Here is a 17,367-nt window from a genome sequence, read left to right on the forward strand (position 1 = left end):
ACAAATGGCAAAAATAATAGGCAACAAAAATACAAACACAGAGGCCTGACATTTGTGTAAGTCAAATAAGGAAATGAAAGCACACACCAGAATCTATATTTTATGCAACATAATTAGACAGAGATACAAGACAATATATAAATATCTGTTGCGTAGCTTCAAAAGGCAATGTACCTCTTTTTGGTGGAGCCTCCTCCTTTTCAGAGATGGCTACTTTTTCTTTGGTGATAATTTTCCTGTGCACTTCAGTCACTTTAAAGGTATTAAGTGTAGGAATAGTTAATTTTAATATTTGGAATGAACTTTAATAATAAGCAGCTAGAAATAAATATTTTTAATCTTGACTGATTTTTGTTGAAAGAAAATATACATGAAATTTCATTGAATCCAAAAGTGAGACAGTAAAAGAAGAAGGAACAATTAACAAAAACAATACAAAAAACACAAGTAATAGTTAATACACGGTGAAGTATCAGACAGAGGTTACTGTCACTAAAACACAAAATATCTACATGAAAAGTATTCGAAACAAACACAAACAAACAAAATGTGTGAAATAAAGGAACAGATAAAGACATCTAGAGAATATCATTTTCATTAATTTACCTTTGGTGAATTGAGGTTCTTCTATTTCAATAGCAACCGGGGGTATCCATTCTTCTAATGGTTCTTTCTTAAGCACTTTAAAAATATTGTGTGATTTTAGGAAATTTCAAAACCAGAGAAACCAAAAGAAAAAGCAACACACAATCTCACTATGAATTCACTGACAATAGATAGGTGTTTCTGTGGGTTTGCTTGTTCTCATACGTAATGGAATTGTCTAAGGAAGTCCACAGAATGTCATTATTGATCTCTGAGTTGGTCAGTCAAACAACAGGAAAGGAGGAATAATACTCTCAGAAACAAAATCTGCATAAACACTGAGGGACAGAGGATCCTCTTGATATTTAAGATTAGATTGATGCTTTTCACCTGTTTTCTCTAAGCAACCAACTATGCTGTTTTGTAGTGGGTTGGGCTGAAGACTGATCGTAAGAAGTGGCAGAGCTGTTTAGTAGTGGCAAAATGTCATAATATATGAAACTTTACCAGCATTTAAACAAATGGTGTAATGAAAAATGTTCATCTACACACTGAGGAAAAACTTGATTTTTTTTTATAAAAACCAAAAAATTATTTCAAAAATAGCAAGATTCCGAGATAGTTTTTATTTTAGTCTACACTCCTTGAATTGTGGTTGTACCTGTAACTGATGAAATCTCCTCTTCTCTGTGAACAGAAATGATTGCTTCCTCTTCCTCTTCTTCTATCCATTCTTCCAGTGATGGTTCTTTAAAGACAGGTTCAGTTTTAATGTTTTTTGTAGAACAATGCTTATGGCAGAGGTATAACAATTCTGATAAAATCAATGCAACAACTACAGCCATAGACAGGAAACATAAAATGCTTTGTACGTGTATGTTTGCCTTGCATTAAATTCTGTTCCTTGCCCATGTGCTAGGGACAGGGGTCAAATTACATCTATGGTAACTCTCAGAGTTCAACTGTGTTTTCAGTGGAGTGCCACAGCTTCCCAAACATCCCATCACAGCAGCTACAATGGAGGGCCAGCAATAAAGTAGTTAAATAATTCTTTTTACTCTTTTGGTGGGTGGTAAAGAAAGACTAGTACAAAATAAGAGGGCAGGTTATGTGCTGGACAAATAAACTGAGAAACCAGCATATTCTTTAGAACTGTGTCAGGGAAAACTCAGCTTATGATGGGGCAAGAGGCCAATTTGCCTAGGTACAAGCAGAAAGGAACATGTTTACATGAACAAATACCTTTCCGCATATTCATATTTCATAGGGGTAACTTAGGTGTTGACTTTAGGAATTTTGGCCCTTTTGTTGTTATCTTAATAAATATGTGTTAACTATCCCAGTCTGACTGACTATTCATTAATGGATTACACAAGTGGGGAATCTTGGCTTGGAACACTATGGGGGAGATCCTTAACTGGCATAAATTGTTATAACTCCATTGAAGTCAGTCTCCATTCAAGCTGAGAATCTGCCCCAGAATGGTAATAAGTTATAGTGCAAAAGCAAGTCAGTGTTTCTCATCTGTAGCACAATGAATAGTTCTTTTGTATGTGGGGAAGGAAGTGATGGATACAACCCTCATGTGTGTACCCATACCTCATGGGCCAGATCCCTCAAGGTGCTTACTATCCAATTATCCTTAACTTTCATTGTGTCTTCATTAGGAGTCTGATCGAAAGCCCACTGCAATCAATGAGAATCTTTCTATCCACTTCAATGGGTTTTGTATCAGGGATTAAAAGTACAAGGGCTGGGCACCCACCCCACAGAAAGCTCTGAGCAACTGGGAAGTTATGGGCTCTACATGTAAAAAGTTGTAATGCAAAACCTCACATATTACAACCAAGGCACATTTCTGTATTAGGAATTATGCCTTTAAACAACAGATTTGCACTCTAAGACAACAAGAACAATCTACAGAATTGATGTTTCTCACATGTATCACTACTTGCAATATATTTTCAGGTGGTGGGACATCACTCCTTTAGAGATTATAACAGATACTCTTTCTTCTGTAATATAGACTTTTTCTCCTAAAACTGCTTTCTGATATACCTCAGGCACTTTGAAAGGTACTAATATAAAATTTATGAATTTCTAATTGCAATGTGTAGATAATATCCCATATTGCTATGACTAAGTTTTTGAAGATTTAAGAACACTGATGCTATATAACAAGAGCACAAATAGTAGATGACAGAGTACTACACAATACACACAAAATAAACTCATGATCCTCTGTCAATAACACAGTACACTAACAGATAACTCCCAACAGCAACACAAATCTTACAAATACAGTAAGAGGCCAATAACAAAACAGAAGATAAGAACAGATGCTATTTAAGAATCAGCATGATCTGTCACTCCATCGGGAAGTGTACCTTTAGCTGGGGGAGCCTCCACTCTTTTAGGAACAGCAACAGGTGATTTTTCTTCAGGGACAACTCTCTTAGGCACTGCAGGCACTTTGAAGATATTATTTCATTTTAGGACTTACAAAATGGAAAAAGCAACACATACACAAATGGAGACTTTAAAGAGGAGATTACATCCAGACACACATTTCCACAACACAATCAAAACACTAAAGAACAGTCTTTTACACAGTAAACTACAAGGTAATGTACCTTTTACTGGTGGAGCTTCTTCTCTTTTAGGAGCAGCAACTTCTTCTTTTGGGACAGGTCTTTTAGGCACCTCAGGCACTTCAAAAATATCAAACAGAATACTGAATGTTAGTTTTGAAAAGGATTACTGGGTACGTTACTATAGAAGTGCATTCATCCATTCATCTGAGGAAGATAAGCCATTTAACACACAAACTGTACACCTTAACGTACAGAGATGGGTTACTGAAAGAAAAGGTGTCTTTGAAGAAATCAGACCCGAACTCTGACATTTGGAATATGCACACAAGTATTTTAAGACTGCATTCTTTAAGTCAAGAAACTAGAATTGTTGCTAGTTAGCATTAAGTGGTGTTATATAAAACATACAGTTATGATGCACAAATAATCATTGTCATTGAAACACAAATCTATTTACATATACACTGCATGAAAGACATTTAAAACAGCAGCATTAAAGAGGTGCATATAGAATGCAATCTACTATTTGATATACTTCTAGCAGATGGAGGTACGACTTTATTGGGAATGGGAACTTGAACAGGTTTTGTAGACACTTCAAGAACTTTGAGGATATTAAAAACAGATTTAAATAATCTTTCTAAAAAGATTTTGAGAACTACATAGACAAAGAACAGACAAACAATAGACTGCATATAAAAGTATATATAACATATTGTTAGATTTAGAAGTAATCAAAAATTATTAAGACAAACATATTGTTAATGTTCACACTCGAAAGGTGATGTACCTTTAGCTGGAGGAGTTACTTCTTTCTTGGGAACAGCAACAGGTACTTTCTTCTCTGGCACAGGTTTCTTAGGCATTTCAGGCACTTTAAAGACATCATTGTCAAAACGGTGGTGTTTTAGTTTTTGGAACACTTATTCAGAGTACAGTGCTCGAAGAGTCCTTTATAGAACCCATACAGTTATCCAGTACAGCTAAGAATGTGAGCACTGCAGCACGTCACAACGTGTAGCTATATAATATTAAGATATGTAGATAACTATTTATAAATTACTGACAGGTAAGCACAGTGCATTGTTATATTATTAATATAGCACTATACATTTCCATGGTAATTCACAGAAGTAAAAAAAAAAAAAAGGCCAGCCCCTACACCAAAGAACATACAATTTAAATACAGATAGAAAAAGGAAAGGCTAAGAAAAGGAAGGACAAAGTTTAAAACAAATAAAGTGATTATGGGCTGTGTTCCAGCAAAAATGATCCTTGAATAAATCAACGTAGTATGTAGCAGATAAAGATAACACAAAAACAAAGCTGTATAGTTAATCCACAAATGTATTTAAGACAACAACAAAAATAAGATAACAAAAAACAAAAAGATCTTGCTTTTCTCATGATAGCTGGAGTACCTTTAGCTGGTGGAGCTTCTACTTTTTTAGGGACAGGAACCGGTTCCTTCTTTTCTGGGACAGTTTTCTTTGGCACCTCAGGCACTTTAAAGATACAGAGTTGTGAACATTTAGGAGGTCACTAAATTATTTAGTAAAACACTGAAGACAAGTTTCAACATGTACATATACAAATACTAAGGAATCAAAAAAGTTTATCTATGTTATTAAACATACATTATATATTTTGTGCATATCAAAGAACATACGAATTACTTATCATTTAAATAGTTAAGAATATGGCTTAGCTTGAGAGAGAGACTCATGTTTGTGTACTTGTATGAGAGCACATAACTTCTGAGGATGTAGCCATTAGTTGAAGAAATCTGAGCAAGTCTGGCATTCTAACCTGTGGTGAGAGGATAGACACCTGAACACCGGGGCACAGATTTTATTTACCTTTAACTGGAGGAGCCTCCACCTTTTGGGGAACAGCAACAGGTATTTTTTCTTCTTTTCTCTTACGTGCCTCAGGAACTTTAAAGATATTAAATGTAGGGATATTAAATGGTAATGTTCATAGTAGTTCTGAAGTTATTTTAAGAATACTGTATGTGTATCCAAACTGTCTAAAATACATATATAAGCACATTCAGAAATTTGGAGCATAATCTGAAGAGGTGAAGAGTACTCATAATGAATAGGATTATATTTTTAATAATTAAGAATTAAAGGTTAATAAATATATAAGATTTTAAAAATCTACCTTTAGCTGGGGGAGCCTCAGGAATTTCAACATGTACTCTTTCTTCTATGACAGTTTTCTCATGTACTTTTGGCTCTTTAAATAAAATCATTTTAATAATGTTGTCATGTCGTATTCAAAGTTTGTCTCTCAAAGAATATCAAAGCAATGGAACACAACAACAACAAAGAAGCAATGTAATATGAAACATAAATGTACAATGTGTTTAAAATACATAATTTGTCAAAAAAAGTCTATAAAAAGAAACTAGTAAGATTGAAATGTTTTCATTTGGGTTTACAACTTTTTCATTTTGTACATACCTGTAACATAAGAATATTCTTCTTCTGCTTGAACAGAAACAGACATCTTTTCTTCTGAAATAGTCCACATTTCTACTGTCGGTACTTTAAAAATAGGATTTCATTTTAGCAGTGTTTTTCTGAACCCATATTTGTGGTAGACAATGTATCAGTCTTTATCAAATCAGTAAGTCTATTGTACATTTAAGTCTTAAAACACAGAATTAGAGACTTAGTATGTATGTGCTAAAATAGTAAACATGAAAGTAATAAACATGAATTTAGTATCTATTAGAGGTCAACGAGATAGACAGTGCAAGAAGCTCTTTAAAACAAAAGAGCATGTAGCCTTTTAAAAATATTACACAGAAGGAGCACATAGAAGTTGCCTTCCCAAAGAAATTGCAGGATGCTAAGACCATTCATCTTTAGATATAAGCCAGCAAGCAGAATACATGAAGGAAGAGCCACATCACACTGCAATACCATGAACAGAATTTAAACATTTGAAAGCTACCCACAGAAACCATTCAACACAAAACCAAATTCTATGCTACTCTGTAACAGAACAAATTAAACGTGAAAGTATGCATGTTACATACTACTAATTAAACAATGAGAGCGGTCACTGCTGGGCAATGTGAAATTGACACAAATACTAGACACATATATATCCACACGCAGCACAATGATACATGCGCTGGAAAGAGTGGAATAAGTAACTGAGAGGTCAAGATCTGTACCTTTCTTTCTCATAACTTCCTCCTCCTCGACTGGCACCCGGGTAGGTTTTGGTGGCAGAACCTTCTTGGGAACTGCTGGCACTTTAGAAATATGAATTGTGAGTCCCGTATGTAGTGAGAATACCAAATTAATATTACAGTTAGTTAACGTTTGCAGCACACTTTGAAAATGTAACAGACAAGACAAATGTACTATGATCCAGTCCTGCAGCTGTGCTAAGCTTGCATGGGACAGCACAAAATGATATAAGGACAGTGGATGTTTCTTTAGATCCCCTACCACAGTCCATATCTTATTAGGGGGTTATGAAATTTGTGACCACTGCTGCATGGATGTTCATGACCTCCTCATTCTGTTGAGTTTTAGAATCCAGGTGAAAACAACAAGGAGTCCTTGTGACACCTTAGAGACTAAAATTTATTTGGGCATAAGCTTTTGTGGGCTAGAACCCACTTCATCATCCACAAAAGTTTATGCCCAAATAAATTTGTTAGTCTCTAAGGTGCCACAAGGATGCCTAGTTGTTTTTTCTGATATAGACTAACATGGCTACCACTCAGAATCCAGGCGAGTCACTCCCATTATAGAATAGAAAATGCTGAACTGGAGGGGCCCAATCAGCATAAATTTTAAGCATAAATAAAAGGAGCTGGGATGCATATATATCCATAAGCCCAAACAATGGTGAAGATACCCTAGTTGATAAACCAGTATGGAGAATTGGAGGTCAGACATGAGTGGGTAAGGGTGAAGGAGATACTCCTCTCCAAATGTAGTTTATCAGCACTCCCTACCCTCAAGTATTAGGTGTTAGCTCTACAGGCTCATGTATTTCTCAGAAACTGCTGCTTTTATCTTCCTTTCACTACAGCTGGGCAATGGTTGTTACCATCATTGTCTCAAAGATTGAAAATTGGTCAGATCTATGTTAAATGTAGTACATTTGTTTCTGAAAACACATAAAGTGGCAATATTCCAACTACTTTCATGTCATAGTGGTGTTAAAATCATGCAGTAGGTAGCAGTACCTTTAGGCAGTCTGACTTCTTCCTCCTCAAGCCTTTGAGTGGTTACCTCAACTTCTTCAGCTACAGGTTTCCTAACAACTGCAGGTGATTAAAAGACATTTCACAACATTTAGACAACCTGGCAAATGATCACTCAGATAAAAATTGGTCAGAGCTGGGAGCTGTAGCATTTAATGCAACTTTGATATGTTTTAATCTTTGCCAGGATTCCCTCTTGCACATCCACTCATATGGTTCACTGGTGATGGTGACCCCTGTGGAATGAGCCATACAGCTTGCACCCAAACCTGGTGGATCTCCAGGGGCCCACTGAGAGCCAGGGGGATCCTTATGAAGGACCTGGTGACTACCACTTCCTCGTAGTGCAGCTCCATTGCTCTACCAAGGACTTCACCTGGTCACAGCTGTTTGAGGACTGGTGCATGGAGGGGGAAGGAAGATAACAAAACCTTTGCCTGAATGATGTTTGCCCAAGAATCTCTGCAGTATCCCTCAACCCTCCCAGTCTCTATTTTATTGCACAGGGAAGACCCCAGTCTTCCTGAGTACCCTGACCTTATGCATTCTGCCGGAGTGGGAAGATAGGCATGCAGTGATCTGGGGGAGGATCCCACTGTCTAGATTTACATCAGCATGAGAGAGATCTGAAACTTGCTCAGTGTAACCATGACTCTAGTTATACAGATATGTCTCCGTCCTGTACTTTTATGTATGGTCACTTCTTTCTTTTCAGCTGTAATTGCTGGTGTTATATGCTCAGGCATGGGCTTCTGAGGAACTCCAATCACTTTGATAAAAACAGCATCTCATTTAATGAAGAGGAAATACACACCCTGAAGAAGTACACCTTACCTCAGGGTGGGACAGGCCAACATTAGGTGATGATATAATATTTCACAAATAAAGCACACAATTGTGAACATTCAACAGTTGTCATGGGGGATTCTGTTCATTTCCGGTTTTGTTGCTAACCCATTGACTTTAGGACAAAATTCTGTCTCGGCTACATACGCACTTCTCCCACTGAAATAATTGGGAGGCATGCTCTTGACATATATGACTCTTAACGCTCCAGAAAGATTTGTGGAACATTCCACCCAAATCAGCCTTGTCTGGGGGAAATGCAGGGGAAATCCTCTCAAATAATTAAAAACATGTAACTGTCTAAACTCTGGCTAGTTCATGGTGCATTTGAAAAGCTCCCAAACTTCAAACTCCACAAATTAATAATCACACTATAATGTGTCACTTTGAGCTGTGTCCATATTATCCTAGCCCTGCTCGATGATGGGCCATGATTTGCCACTGATTTGCAATCATAACTCCCCTGTACTTCATTTGGGAAGTTCTACGTACAGATTGATAGCACAGTATTCCCCAAAGTACTGCAATAGAAAATCTCAACATGTACCAATTGGGGAGAAAATAAAGAGAGACCAGGGCTTACTTCTGAACACAGAGGAAAAATACATAAAGAAACAATATAGATTAAATAAGGAATAACTGCTACTGTCAAACTCAAAATCCTGAAAAGCTACTCTAAACCTTATACTACAAGACTAGTTGGGATAGGTCTCACAGACTGCAGCTGTAATGCACCTGGATAAATGGAAATTTATTACATTACAGCTGACTTTAGATCCCTGACAAAGATAAATGTGGATGTACAGTGAGTGGGCTTGAGTCTTCCTTCCCTATATGCTCATTTCTCCTTTTATACAGGCAGCCACAAGCTGCTTGGTGCCTGATCTTGCTTTCATTGAAGTCAATAGCAAAACTTCCATTAAATCAGCAGTGCAGGTTCAGTTCCATAGAGAGTAGAAGTGGGGATGAAGAAGACCTGCCCCACCCCACTGCAGCATGTGAAGCTGTATACACACTGTATACACATGTATACACACTGGAAACCCCATGTATCCTTGTTATGAAAGGGTCCCAAAATGAAAAAAAAGTTCTGTTTGTCCTTAGAAAATCCTGGTGGCTGTGGAAACGTTAGCTCTTGTACATCATGGCCTCTTTAATAGGTAATTAGAAGATAACAGGTCAAGAAAATGGCACAAAATACTAATTGTAATTTCAATATTTATATTCCATTGTATTCGGCAGTAACATTTTTATACATCCCAAACCAAATGGATTATACTGAGCATGGCCAAGAGAGTAGAGAGATGGAGAAAGTGAAGGGGGAAAAAAGAGGGAAAAAAGATTAATAAAATCAAGAAATTCTAATATACCTTCTTCATGATAAACATGTTTTTCTTCATAAGTTTCCCATTCCTCTTCCCCTTCTTCATAACCTTCTTCCCTTTCATAATATTCCTGTTCTCCTCCATAATCTTCTTCCCATTCTTCATAAGGTTCTTTTTGTTCTTCATAAATTTCTTCTTTTTGTTCATAAACCTCTTCTCTTTCTTCATATATTTCCTCCTTTTCATGAACTTCTTCCCTTCTAGCTACAGAAGTCACTTCGATCTCTTGTGGCTTCCTTGGCACTTTGGGAACTTTAAAAGATTGCTCATATTAAAATATAGAGTTTGCAAGGCATAATGGATGTATATAATTTAAGAAATATACCTATTTATGGAATTCAAGTAGCATATTAAACATTTTACACAGTAGTATTAGATTGCTGTTTTATTGTTTTTTGCTTCTCTTGATATTGTCCAAACTTGGTTTGTCTCATGCAGACACAGTTATTCAATTTACCAATAGATTAGCTAGGTCAGAGCTATCACCTCAATATATAACTATGATATTATTATTTTGGGTTATAGGACCCATATTTCAATGGCAATTTTATCATATTTGTTCACTGGAAGACCACCACATTGAGTTCATTATATATCAACAGCAAGAGAAAAAAAAATTCAAATTAGTATCATCAGCACATGCTGGTACCAGGGTGAAATCTGTCTAATGAAGTTAAGATGAATGAAAGAAAAATTAAGAATGAATCTGTATTCTTCTGATGCAGATTACCACAGGGTAGGAAAACTGAGTGGCCTATTCCTCCACAATGGATTATTTTCTCAGTATACATGTTTTATACAACTTCTTTTGTTGAAATAATATCCTGTTATTTTGGGGGCTGGGGCCAGGATGCTGGTTTCTTTACAACCTCTGAAACTTTAGAAACATTATGTTTAGCATTCTAATCTCTCCTTGATATGCACACATAGCTCCTTGATATGCACACATAGTCACACTATAAAGGCAGATATAGATGCATATTGAAGCGGTATATATCCTTGACCAACCTCTAGATGGTAGGCACACTGTCCCAGATTTTCTCACCCATTGAAGTCAAGTGCAAAACTCTCATTAATTTAAAACATCACAGGATCAGTTCTAATATTACCCTCAGAAAAAGGAGAAATGGAGCATGAAGAAATTAGCACCTTTCCTAAATTCTGCATTTAAGGCCCAGTCCAACCCCCACTGAAGTCCTTAGTGCATTGTCGTAAGCCCACTGATGTCAAAGGATGGAATCCCATTGGGAGTTTTTTTACAGGTTGCATACTGTCTACATACTCATTTTTTCTAGATAGAAATAAATAACTAGCATCTTGAAAATATGTTATTTTACCCAAGATGTTTTTATTCCTGACACAGTTTAACAAAATAAAATAAAATGAAATAAAATAAAGTAAAATAAAGTAATAATAATATTCACATAAAATTAATTTAAAGAGAGGTTTTTACATATGCCTCATCAAAGCTGCTGATAGCAATGTTTTTTAGATATATGCTAGCATGATGAGAAAAACACTGAAAAGACTACTGATTCTAACTGATATAATCTACAAGATCAAGGCCTTTGGGTTGACTAAGCAAGAAGCTACAGTGTTCTCTACATCTTTTTAAAGCTGCATCCCACAATTTCATAAATTTCATAAATTACTATAAGAGAACAGTCACATGTTTACAGAGTAGCTTTTGTCTTTGTTTTGCTTGTCTTTTTACTATGTTTTTATTATTTTTATCTTCAGAACTTAGATTTTTGTATGCTAGTTAATGCTCATTTTTTCAATCTTTATCTTGTATCACTAGGTTACAACCTTTGACTAGGATCACGTGAGAAATTACTTCTGCCTCGATAATCAGTGTTCCAGAACATATTTTTGAAATATCCTAATGAATGAGAATTTGGGCTTTAAATATGCATATTTATAACTTTAAAATAAAAAAGTCAAACACAAAAACCTCTCATCATTCCACATTAAATAAAATTACTTTCTTAAAAATACCTCTTAAAAAAATAATGTAAAAATCCATTTTACCTTTAGGTGGAGCAATTTCTTCAGGAGCTTTTGAAACCACCTTTTTGGAGACTTTCTTTACAAGAACTTTCTTGGTCTCTGAAAAAAAAAAAAAAAAAATATATATATATATATATTTGCATTTAACAGCTACAGGAAAAAAGTTGGATTTAACATAGTGCATTCTGTTTGACAACATTTTCAGTTTTAAATCTATAAGCTTTTACCTTTCTTCTCTTCTGGTGGTGGAACAGCAAAAGGCAGCAAAACAGGAATAGGAATATCTTAGAAAAATAATGAATATATTTTATTACAAATATTTCAATGCTACATTCTTAATAATATGTAAAAAAAAATTCCTAATATGCTTTGCATACAGGCATATAAAATGACTGTATTACAATTAAAAAATCAAAAGTAACTTGTGGTTGGGGTTGGAGCAGTCAAGAGCAGTCATAGTACTTTTCATGGGTGGGAACTGCAAATCCATCCTAATGTAAGGGGGCTGTTGGCCTCCTTCTGAAAATTAGTGCGTTTTTTTTTTTTGTTGGCCCTCTCCCAATATCAGGAAAAGGGGGAAGGGCCAAAGAGAAATCAGGATCCTGAGACTGACAGTTCCCAAGGCCAATGCTCTAAGTCTGCGAATTGACAGGGTAGGCAGGTCAATGAGGGAGTCTAGAGAATGGGGCTCATCTTCCATGTGAGCTGGAGCTGCCTGAGTTAAAGTAAGGCAGGGGCAGAGCTAAGGAGAAAGCAGCAGCCAGAGTGGAGCTGGGGAAAGAGCAGGAGTCCAGAGACAGAGAAGGCAGAGCTAGGCTGGAAGAGGAGCAGCAGCCAGAGCTGGTCTGGGAGGCAGAGCAGCAGCACTGAGACAGAGTAGCCAGAGTTGGGGAACTGGAGCAGCCCAGAGCTGGGGAGCTGGAGCAGTGGAGACCAGCCACGCCGACAGTGAGCCAGGCCTGAGCTACTTCAGGGAGCTGCAGGGCCAGAGCCGGGGTGTGGATGCCTTCTGTGCTACGAGTAATACTGCAGCCAAGAGTGGTGAGCAGCTGGGGAGAGGGAGGTGGGGACCCTAGGCAGCGAAGGCCCAGTGGAGGGAGACGTCACCAGGCAAGAGGGCCTTGGAGGCTGGACTCAAGGGGCGAGGGAAACGGGGCCCTGAACCACAGGAGGGCCAATGCTGTGGAGAAGGGTCCTGCCACCTATAGTTAGAGAGCATGTAGCTTCCATCTGAGTAGGTGTTTTACCCACTGTATCACCATAGCACAGCCAGATCCTGGGCAGGAGGACTGGGGCATGTGAAGAATAGGCTGTGAACTTTTCTTAAGTAGCTGAAACTGCTGTTTGTGATATTCCTTATCCCCAAAGGGGGGGCCCCTTGTTCCTTTAACCTTTTCCACACACACCCCCATTTTTTTTAACGTTGCTGTTTAATAAGTTGTATTTGGTTTAAGCTTAAAGTAGCGATCAGTGGGTCAGGGAAGTGGCCAGTGTAGAGAGAGTACCCTGGAGTGGGGACACCCAGATTCCTGTCCTAAGTGACCCTGCCTAATTGGGGTTATGAGGACTGCTGCACAGGAGAGTGGAAGAGAAGTCCTTGAGGTCAGGCAGGCATCTGGGCAAAGGGAGTTAGAGCAAGGACACATCTTTTCTCTGCCTGATTCCCCCAGGGTAGTGCAAAAGCCAGGAAAGTTCCCCATGATGGTGGGACCATTCCCTCGCTCATACTTACTTGACCAGTCTACCCTGACAATCAGTGGGTGCTATTGGACACCCAGCACCAGAACCAACAGTGCCACTGCCTCCCCCAGAAAACCCTGATCATTCAAGCTTTGCATAGAGAGGGGTGAATTTGAACACTGCTCAGTCCTAGATTTTTTCTGAGGTTCCCGAATCTCCAAAATTCCCACTGCACCTTTGCCTAGAATCTAAAGAGAAATCCCATTATAAAAATCTGGTTATTCATCTTACCTTCAGTTGGTGCTTCAATTGGAACTGCAACTCTGGCATCAGGAACATCTGGAAAGTCAAAATATATAGAAATGTATAAAGTAGAAATTCTGATGAACTTGTCCAATCCCTAGGACTGGGTGACAGTATTTTCTAAGGAATAATTTTAACCTACTCAAGAGATGGGGACCTTCACCTCTTCCCATAGGACACTGTTCTACAGGCTGTTACTCCTCAGCATTGGGAAACATTCAGACTATATCTCCTCTCTTCAGTTTCACCCATTACACCTGTTTAAATCCTCTTGGACCACCTTGTGCAATTTTTCCTTCTCTTTTGATTTAACATCATAGAAATACATATGGATCATTATCATGTCCTCCTCCTGAGTCATAGTTTAGCGAAGTTACACACACCTAATTCTATTACCATTTTAATTGCATCAAACCCTAAATCCTTATATTCTGGTGTGTTTCTTTTTAATTAGATTCTAGTATTTAGACGGTTCTCTCTCTCTGATATATCCCCCCCCACACACACACAGAAAGGAAGATTATTAAGTATAATTAGAATGATCACTTTCCTTGTCTATGATATGTTGTTTGTCTATTTGATTGGTTGTTTTTTTACCTCTTCCCTAATCTTCACTATATTGCATTGGAAGTCCATGCCCAATTTACTGTCCACTCTCAGCCCCAAGGAAAGAGGGGAAGTTGGCTTCCCTTAATGTGCAAGAGGACCCCAGGCCCAGAAATTCCTCACTAATTGTGGAATCGTCACAACATTCACAATTGCTGCCTATGGGAATAATCTTCCTTTATAGATCTGGAAATTCCTTCTCAGCATATTAGCCTTGGTGTACTAAAACCAAATCCAGAAATAAGGGTTTCAAAAGCAAAAAATAAAGGAGGACACAAAATTAAATCAGTGCCAGATGATTCATAAATATGTTCTCAATTTTTTCTTTACCTGGTGGCTTCACTTCCAGTTTCATTTCTGCAAAAAAACAATAGATTTGTATTTAGAATGTTTTCGCTCTCCAGGACACAATTTCAGCTCTTGTACATAGCTACACTCTCAAACCTGTTTACTACATGCACTAACCTTTGGTTGTCAGATAGAGCTCTGCAGTGCTTCTTGCTTCACCTCTTGGTTCAAGACGAGCAATTACAGAATACACACCTGGAATATGAAAGCATTTTGATATATACCTCATGTTGATCATTAAAAAACACAAACAATGAGAAAAAACAGTGACAATGGAAACATCCCATTAAGGTTACCTTCATCTTGTGCAGTGACATTGTGGATAGTCATATAATGACAGCGACCTTCACTTCTAAAGCTGTATTTACGACTCTCCCTCAGTTCAATGGAGCCTTTGTACCATGTCACAACTGCGTCATCAAATGAAACCTCACACTCAAAGGTTGCAGACTGGTGTTCACTCACCACTATATTCTGTATGCTCTTTGTGAACTGAATGGGCTCAGCTGGTTTGGAAACAAAACAAAAATATATTAGTTAGCCTTTTTGCAATAGACCCTTGTTTGTACAGTAACTCCTCGCTTAATTTTGTAGTTATGTTCCTGAAAAATGCGACTTTAAGCAAAACGATGTTAAGAGAACCCAGTTTTCCCATAAGAATTAATATAAATGTGGGGGTTAGGTTCCAGGGAATTTTTTTCCACCAGACAAAAGACTCTCTCTCTCTCTCTCTCTCTCTATATATATATATATATACATACACGCGCGCGTGCACACACACACACACACAGTATAAGTTTTAAACAAACAATTTAAATACTGTACACAGCAACGATGATTGTGAAACTTGGTTGAGATGGTGAAGTCAGAGGGTGGAAGAGGGTGGGATATTTCCCAGGGAATGCCTTACTGCTAAATGATGAACAAGCAGTTGGCTGAACCCTCAAGGGTTAACACATTGTTGTTAATGTAGCCTCACACTCTACAAGGCAGCACAATTGGAGGGAGGGGAGACAGCATGTCAGACAGAGACAGAGACACAGACGCACACCCTTGTGTGTGAGAGAGAGATGTGCATTGCCCCTTTAAGTACTCTGACCCCACTCTAAGTACATTGCCTTTTTAAGTAGATCAACAAGTTGAGACAGCAGCTGCTGCTAGCAAGCTCCCTCCGTCCTGAGCCCTGTCGTGTTCCCCACTGCTGTATGGAGATGGGGTAAGTGGGAGGCAGGAGCAGGGGGGAGGGGGACACCCTCATCCCCCCCTGCATAGCAAGTAGGAGGCTCCCGGGAGCAGCTCCAAGGCAGAGTGCAGGAGCAGCACAGGGCAGTGGTGGGAGGGACAGCTGAACTGCCTGCAATTGATAGTCTGCTGGGCGGCTGCTGCACAGGGAATTTAGGGGAGTCGGGAGCTGATAGGGGGGCTGCCGGTCCACCCTGGTTCCAAGCCCCCACCAGCTAGCTCCAACAGGCTGCTCTTTCTGCAAGCAGTGGACAAAGCAGGTGGCTGCCAAACAACATTATAAGGGAGCATTGCATAACTTTAAACGAGCATGTTCCCTAATTGATCAGCAATGTAACAACGAAATAACATTAATGGGGCGACTATAAGTGAGGAGTTAATGTATATAATATTCTGTAAAACAAACAACAGACACCTACTAGGATACTGAAAAAGGAAATGAAGAAAAAAGAAATACAAAGAAATGTGTATTCATCATTCTATCTCCTGTGAAGTGCTCCATTTAGGAGTGAAGTTAAGAAGACACAAGAGTATTGCCACAACACGATTATTGTGAGAAGTATTCAAGAGAAGTCATTAAAGCAATTAAGAAAAGATAAAGAATGCTTGGTGTATAGGCACATTGGAAGTTTGAAATCTCAGGAAAATATGAACATCTCAGAAAGAGAAGACTAAAGAGGATAAACATAACTCAGATCTAAGTGTTTCAGAGTAATGGGTCATATTAATTACACAGATAAAATATTATTAGGTTATCCTGGCAGTGGTATTTCCTTCAAAGGAATGGATCAGCAGAATTTCCCATCAGGTCCATCTTCTGTTAACTGAGCATCCAGAAACTCTTTCAAGAAATCATAAAATAGAGATTTCCATCTGTTTACAAACCTTCAATGGTTAGATCTGCAGTTGTTTCTATATTGTGAAGCTTGCAGGTATACTGTCCTTGGTCTTCTGTTCTAACATCCTTGATGATTAGTTTGTGGATTTTCTCTGAGACTTGTGTTGAGTATCTTCCTCCTATCTTAATGGCTTTTCCATTTCTATACCACTGAGATCTGGCATTTGGGATAGAGAACTGACAAATCAGGGTGCATGTGCGTCCTTCCTTGAAAGCAGTATCATGAAGATTCCGTTCAACTGCAGGTGCTGTTAGCATGTTAAAATATATATTTTAGCAGATATCTGAGTGTTAAATTAAAGAGGATAAAATACTTTCAAATAGAAACTTTAAATGTACACTTACCAATCACAGTTAGCTTTGCATTAGCAATATGTGGACCACAGACAACTCTGAAATTCCCCTGATCTGCAGGTTGGCAGTTCCTGATTCTGAGTGTGTGCCGATCACCTTTAATTTTTATTTCATACTTGTTACTAGAATCCAATTTTTGAGTTCCTTTGTACCAGGAGAGTTTGATTTCTGGATAATTAATCTTAATTTCACATTCAAAGACAGCGTCCTCATCTGCTAAAATGGTCTGGTTTTCAATATCCCTGATGAGTGTGATAGGCTGAAAAATATGAATTTAAA

General features: G+C 38.0%; 1 protein-coding gene across 1 annotated transcript in view; it reads right to left on the bottom strand.

The window, feature by feature from the left end:
- The window catches only part of TTN (titin), a 307,220-nt gene that overhangs the window by 162,220 nt on the left and 127,633 nt on the right, over positions 1-17,367 (bottom strand). Inside the window, exons 102-119 of the mRNA XM_077830394.1 lie at positions 17,080-17,347; positions 16,722-16,982; positions 14,891-15,100; positions 14,712-14,789; positions 14,577-14,603; positions 13,629-13,676; positions 11,885-11,941; positions 11,679-11,756; positions 9,633-9,899; positions 7,399-7,476; positions 6,370-6,450; positions 5,648-5,731; positions 5,039-5,116; positions 4,601-4,684; positions 3,970-4,053; positions 3,219-3,296; positions 2,973-3,056; positions 175-252 (exon numbers count right to left, since the gene is read on the bottom strand). Coding sequence (XP_077686520.1) covers positions 175-252; positions 2,973-3,056; positions 3,219-3,296; positions 3,970-4,053; positions 4,601-4,684; positions 5,039-5,116; positions 5,648-5,731; positions 6,370-6,450; positions 7,399-7,476; positions 9,633-9,899; positions 11,679-11,756; positions 11,885-11,941; positions 13,629-13,676; positions 14,577-14,603; positions 14,712-14,789; positions 14,891-15,100; positions 16,722-16,982; positions 17,080-17,347 — 2,023 coding nt within the window. The remainder of the gene's footprint in view (positions 1-174; positions 253-2,972; positions 3,057-3,218; positions 3,297-3,969; positions 4,054-4,600; positions 4,685-5,038; positions 5,117-5,647; positions 5,732-6,369; positions 6,451-7,398; positions 7,477-9,632; positions 9,900-11,678; positions 11,757-11,884; positions 11,942-13,628; positions 13,677-14,576; positions 14,604-14,711; positions 14,790-14,890; positions 15,101-16,721; positions 16,983-17,079; positions 17,348-17,367) is intronic.

This window comes from Eretmochelys imbricata, chromosome 11 (genome assembly GCF_965152235.1).
Source record: "Eretmochelys imbricata isolate rEreImb1 chromosome 11, rEreImb1.hap1, whole genome shotgun sequence".
Classification (NCBI taxonomy): domain Eukaryota; kingdom Metazoa; phylum Chordata; order Testudines; family Cheloniidae; genus Eretmochelys; species Eretmochelys imbricata.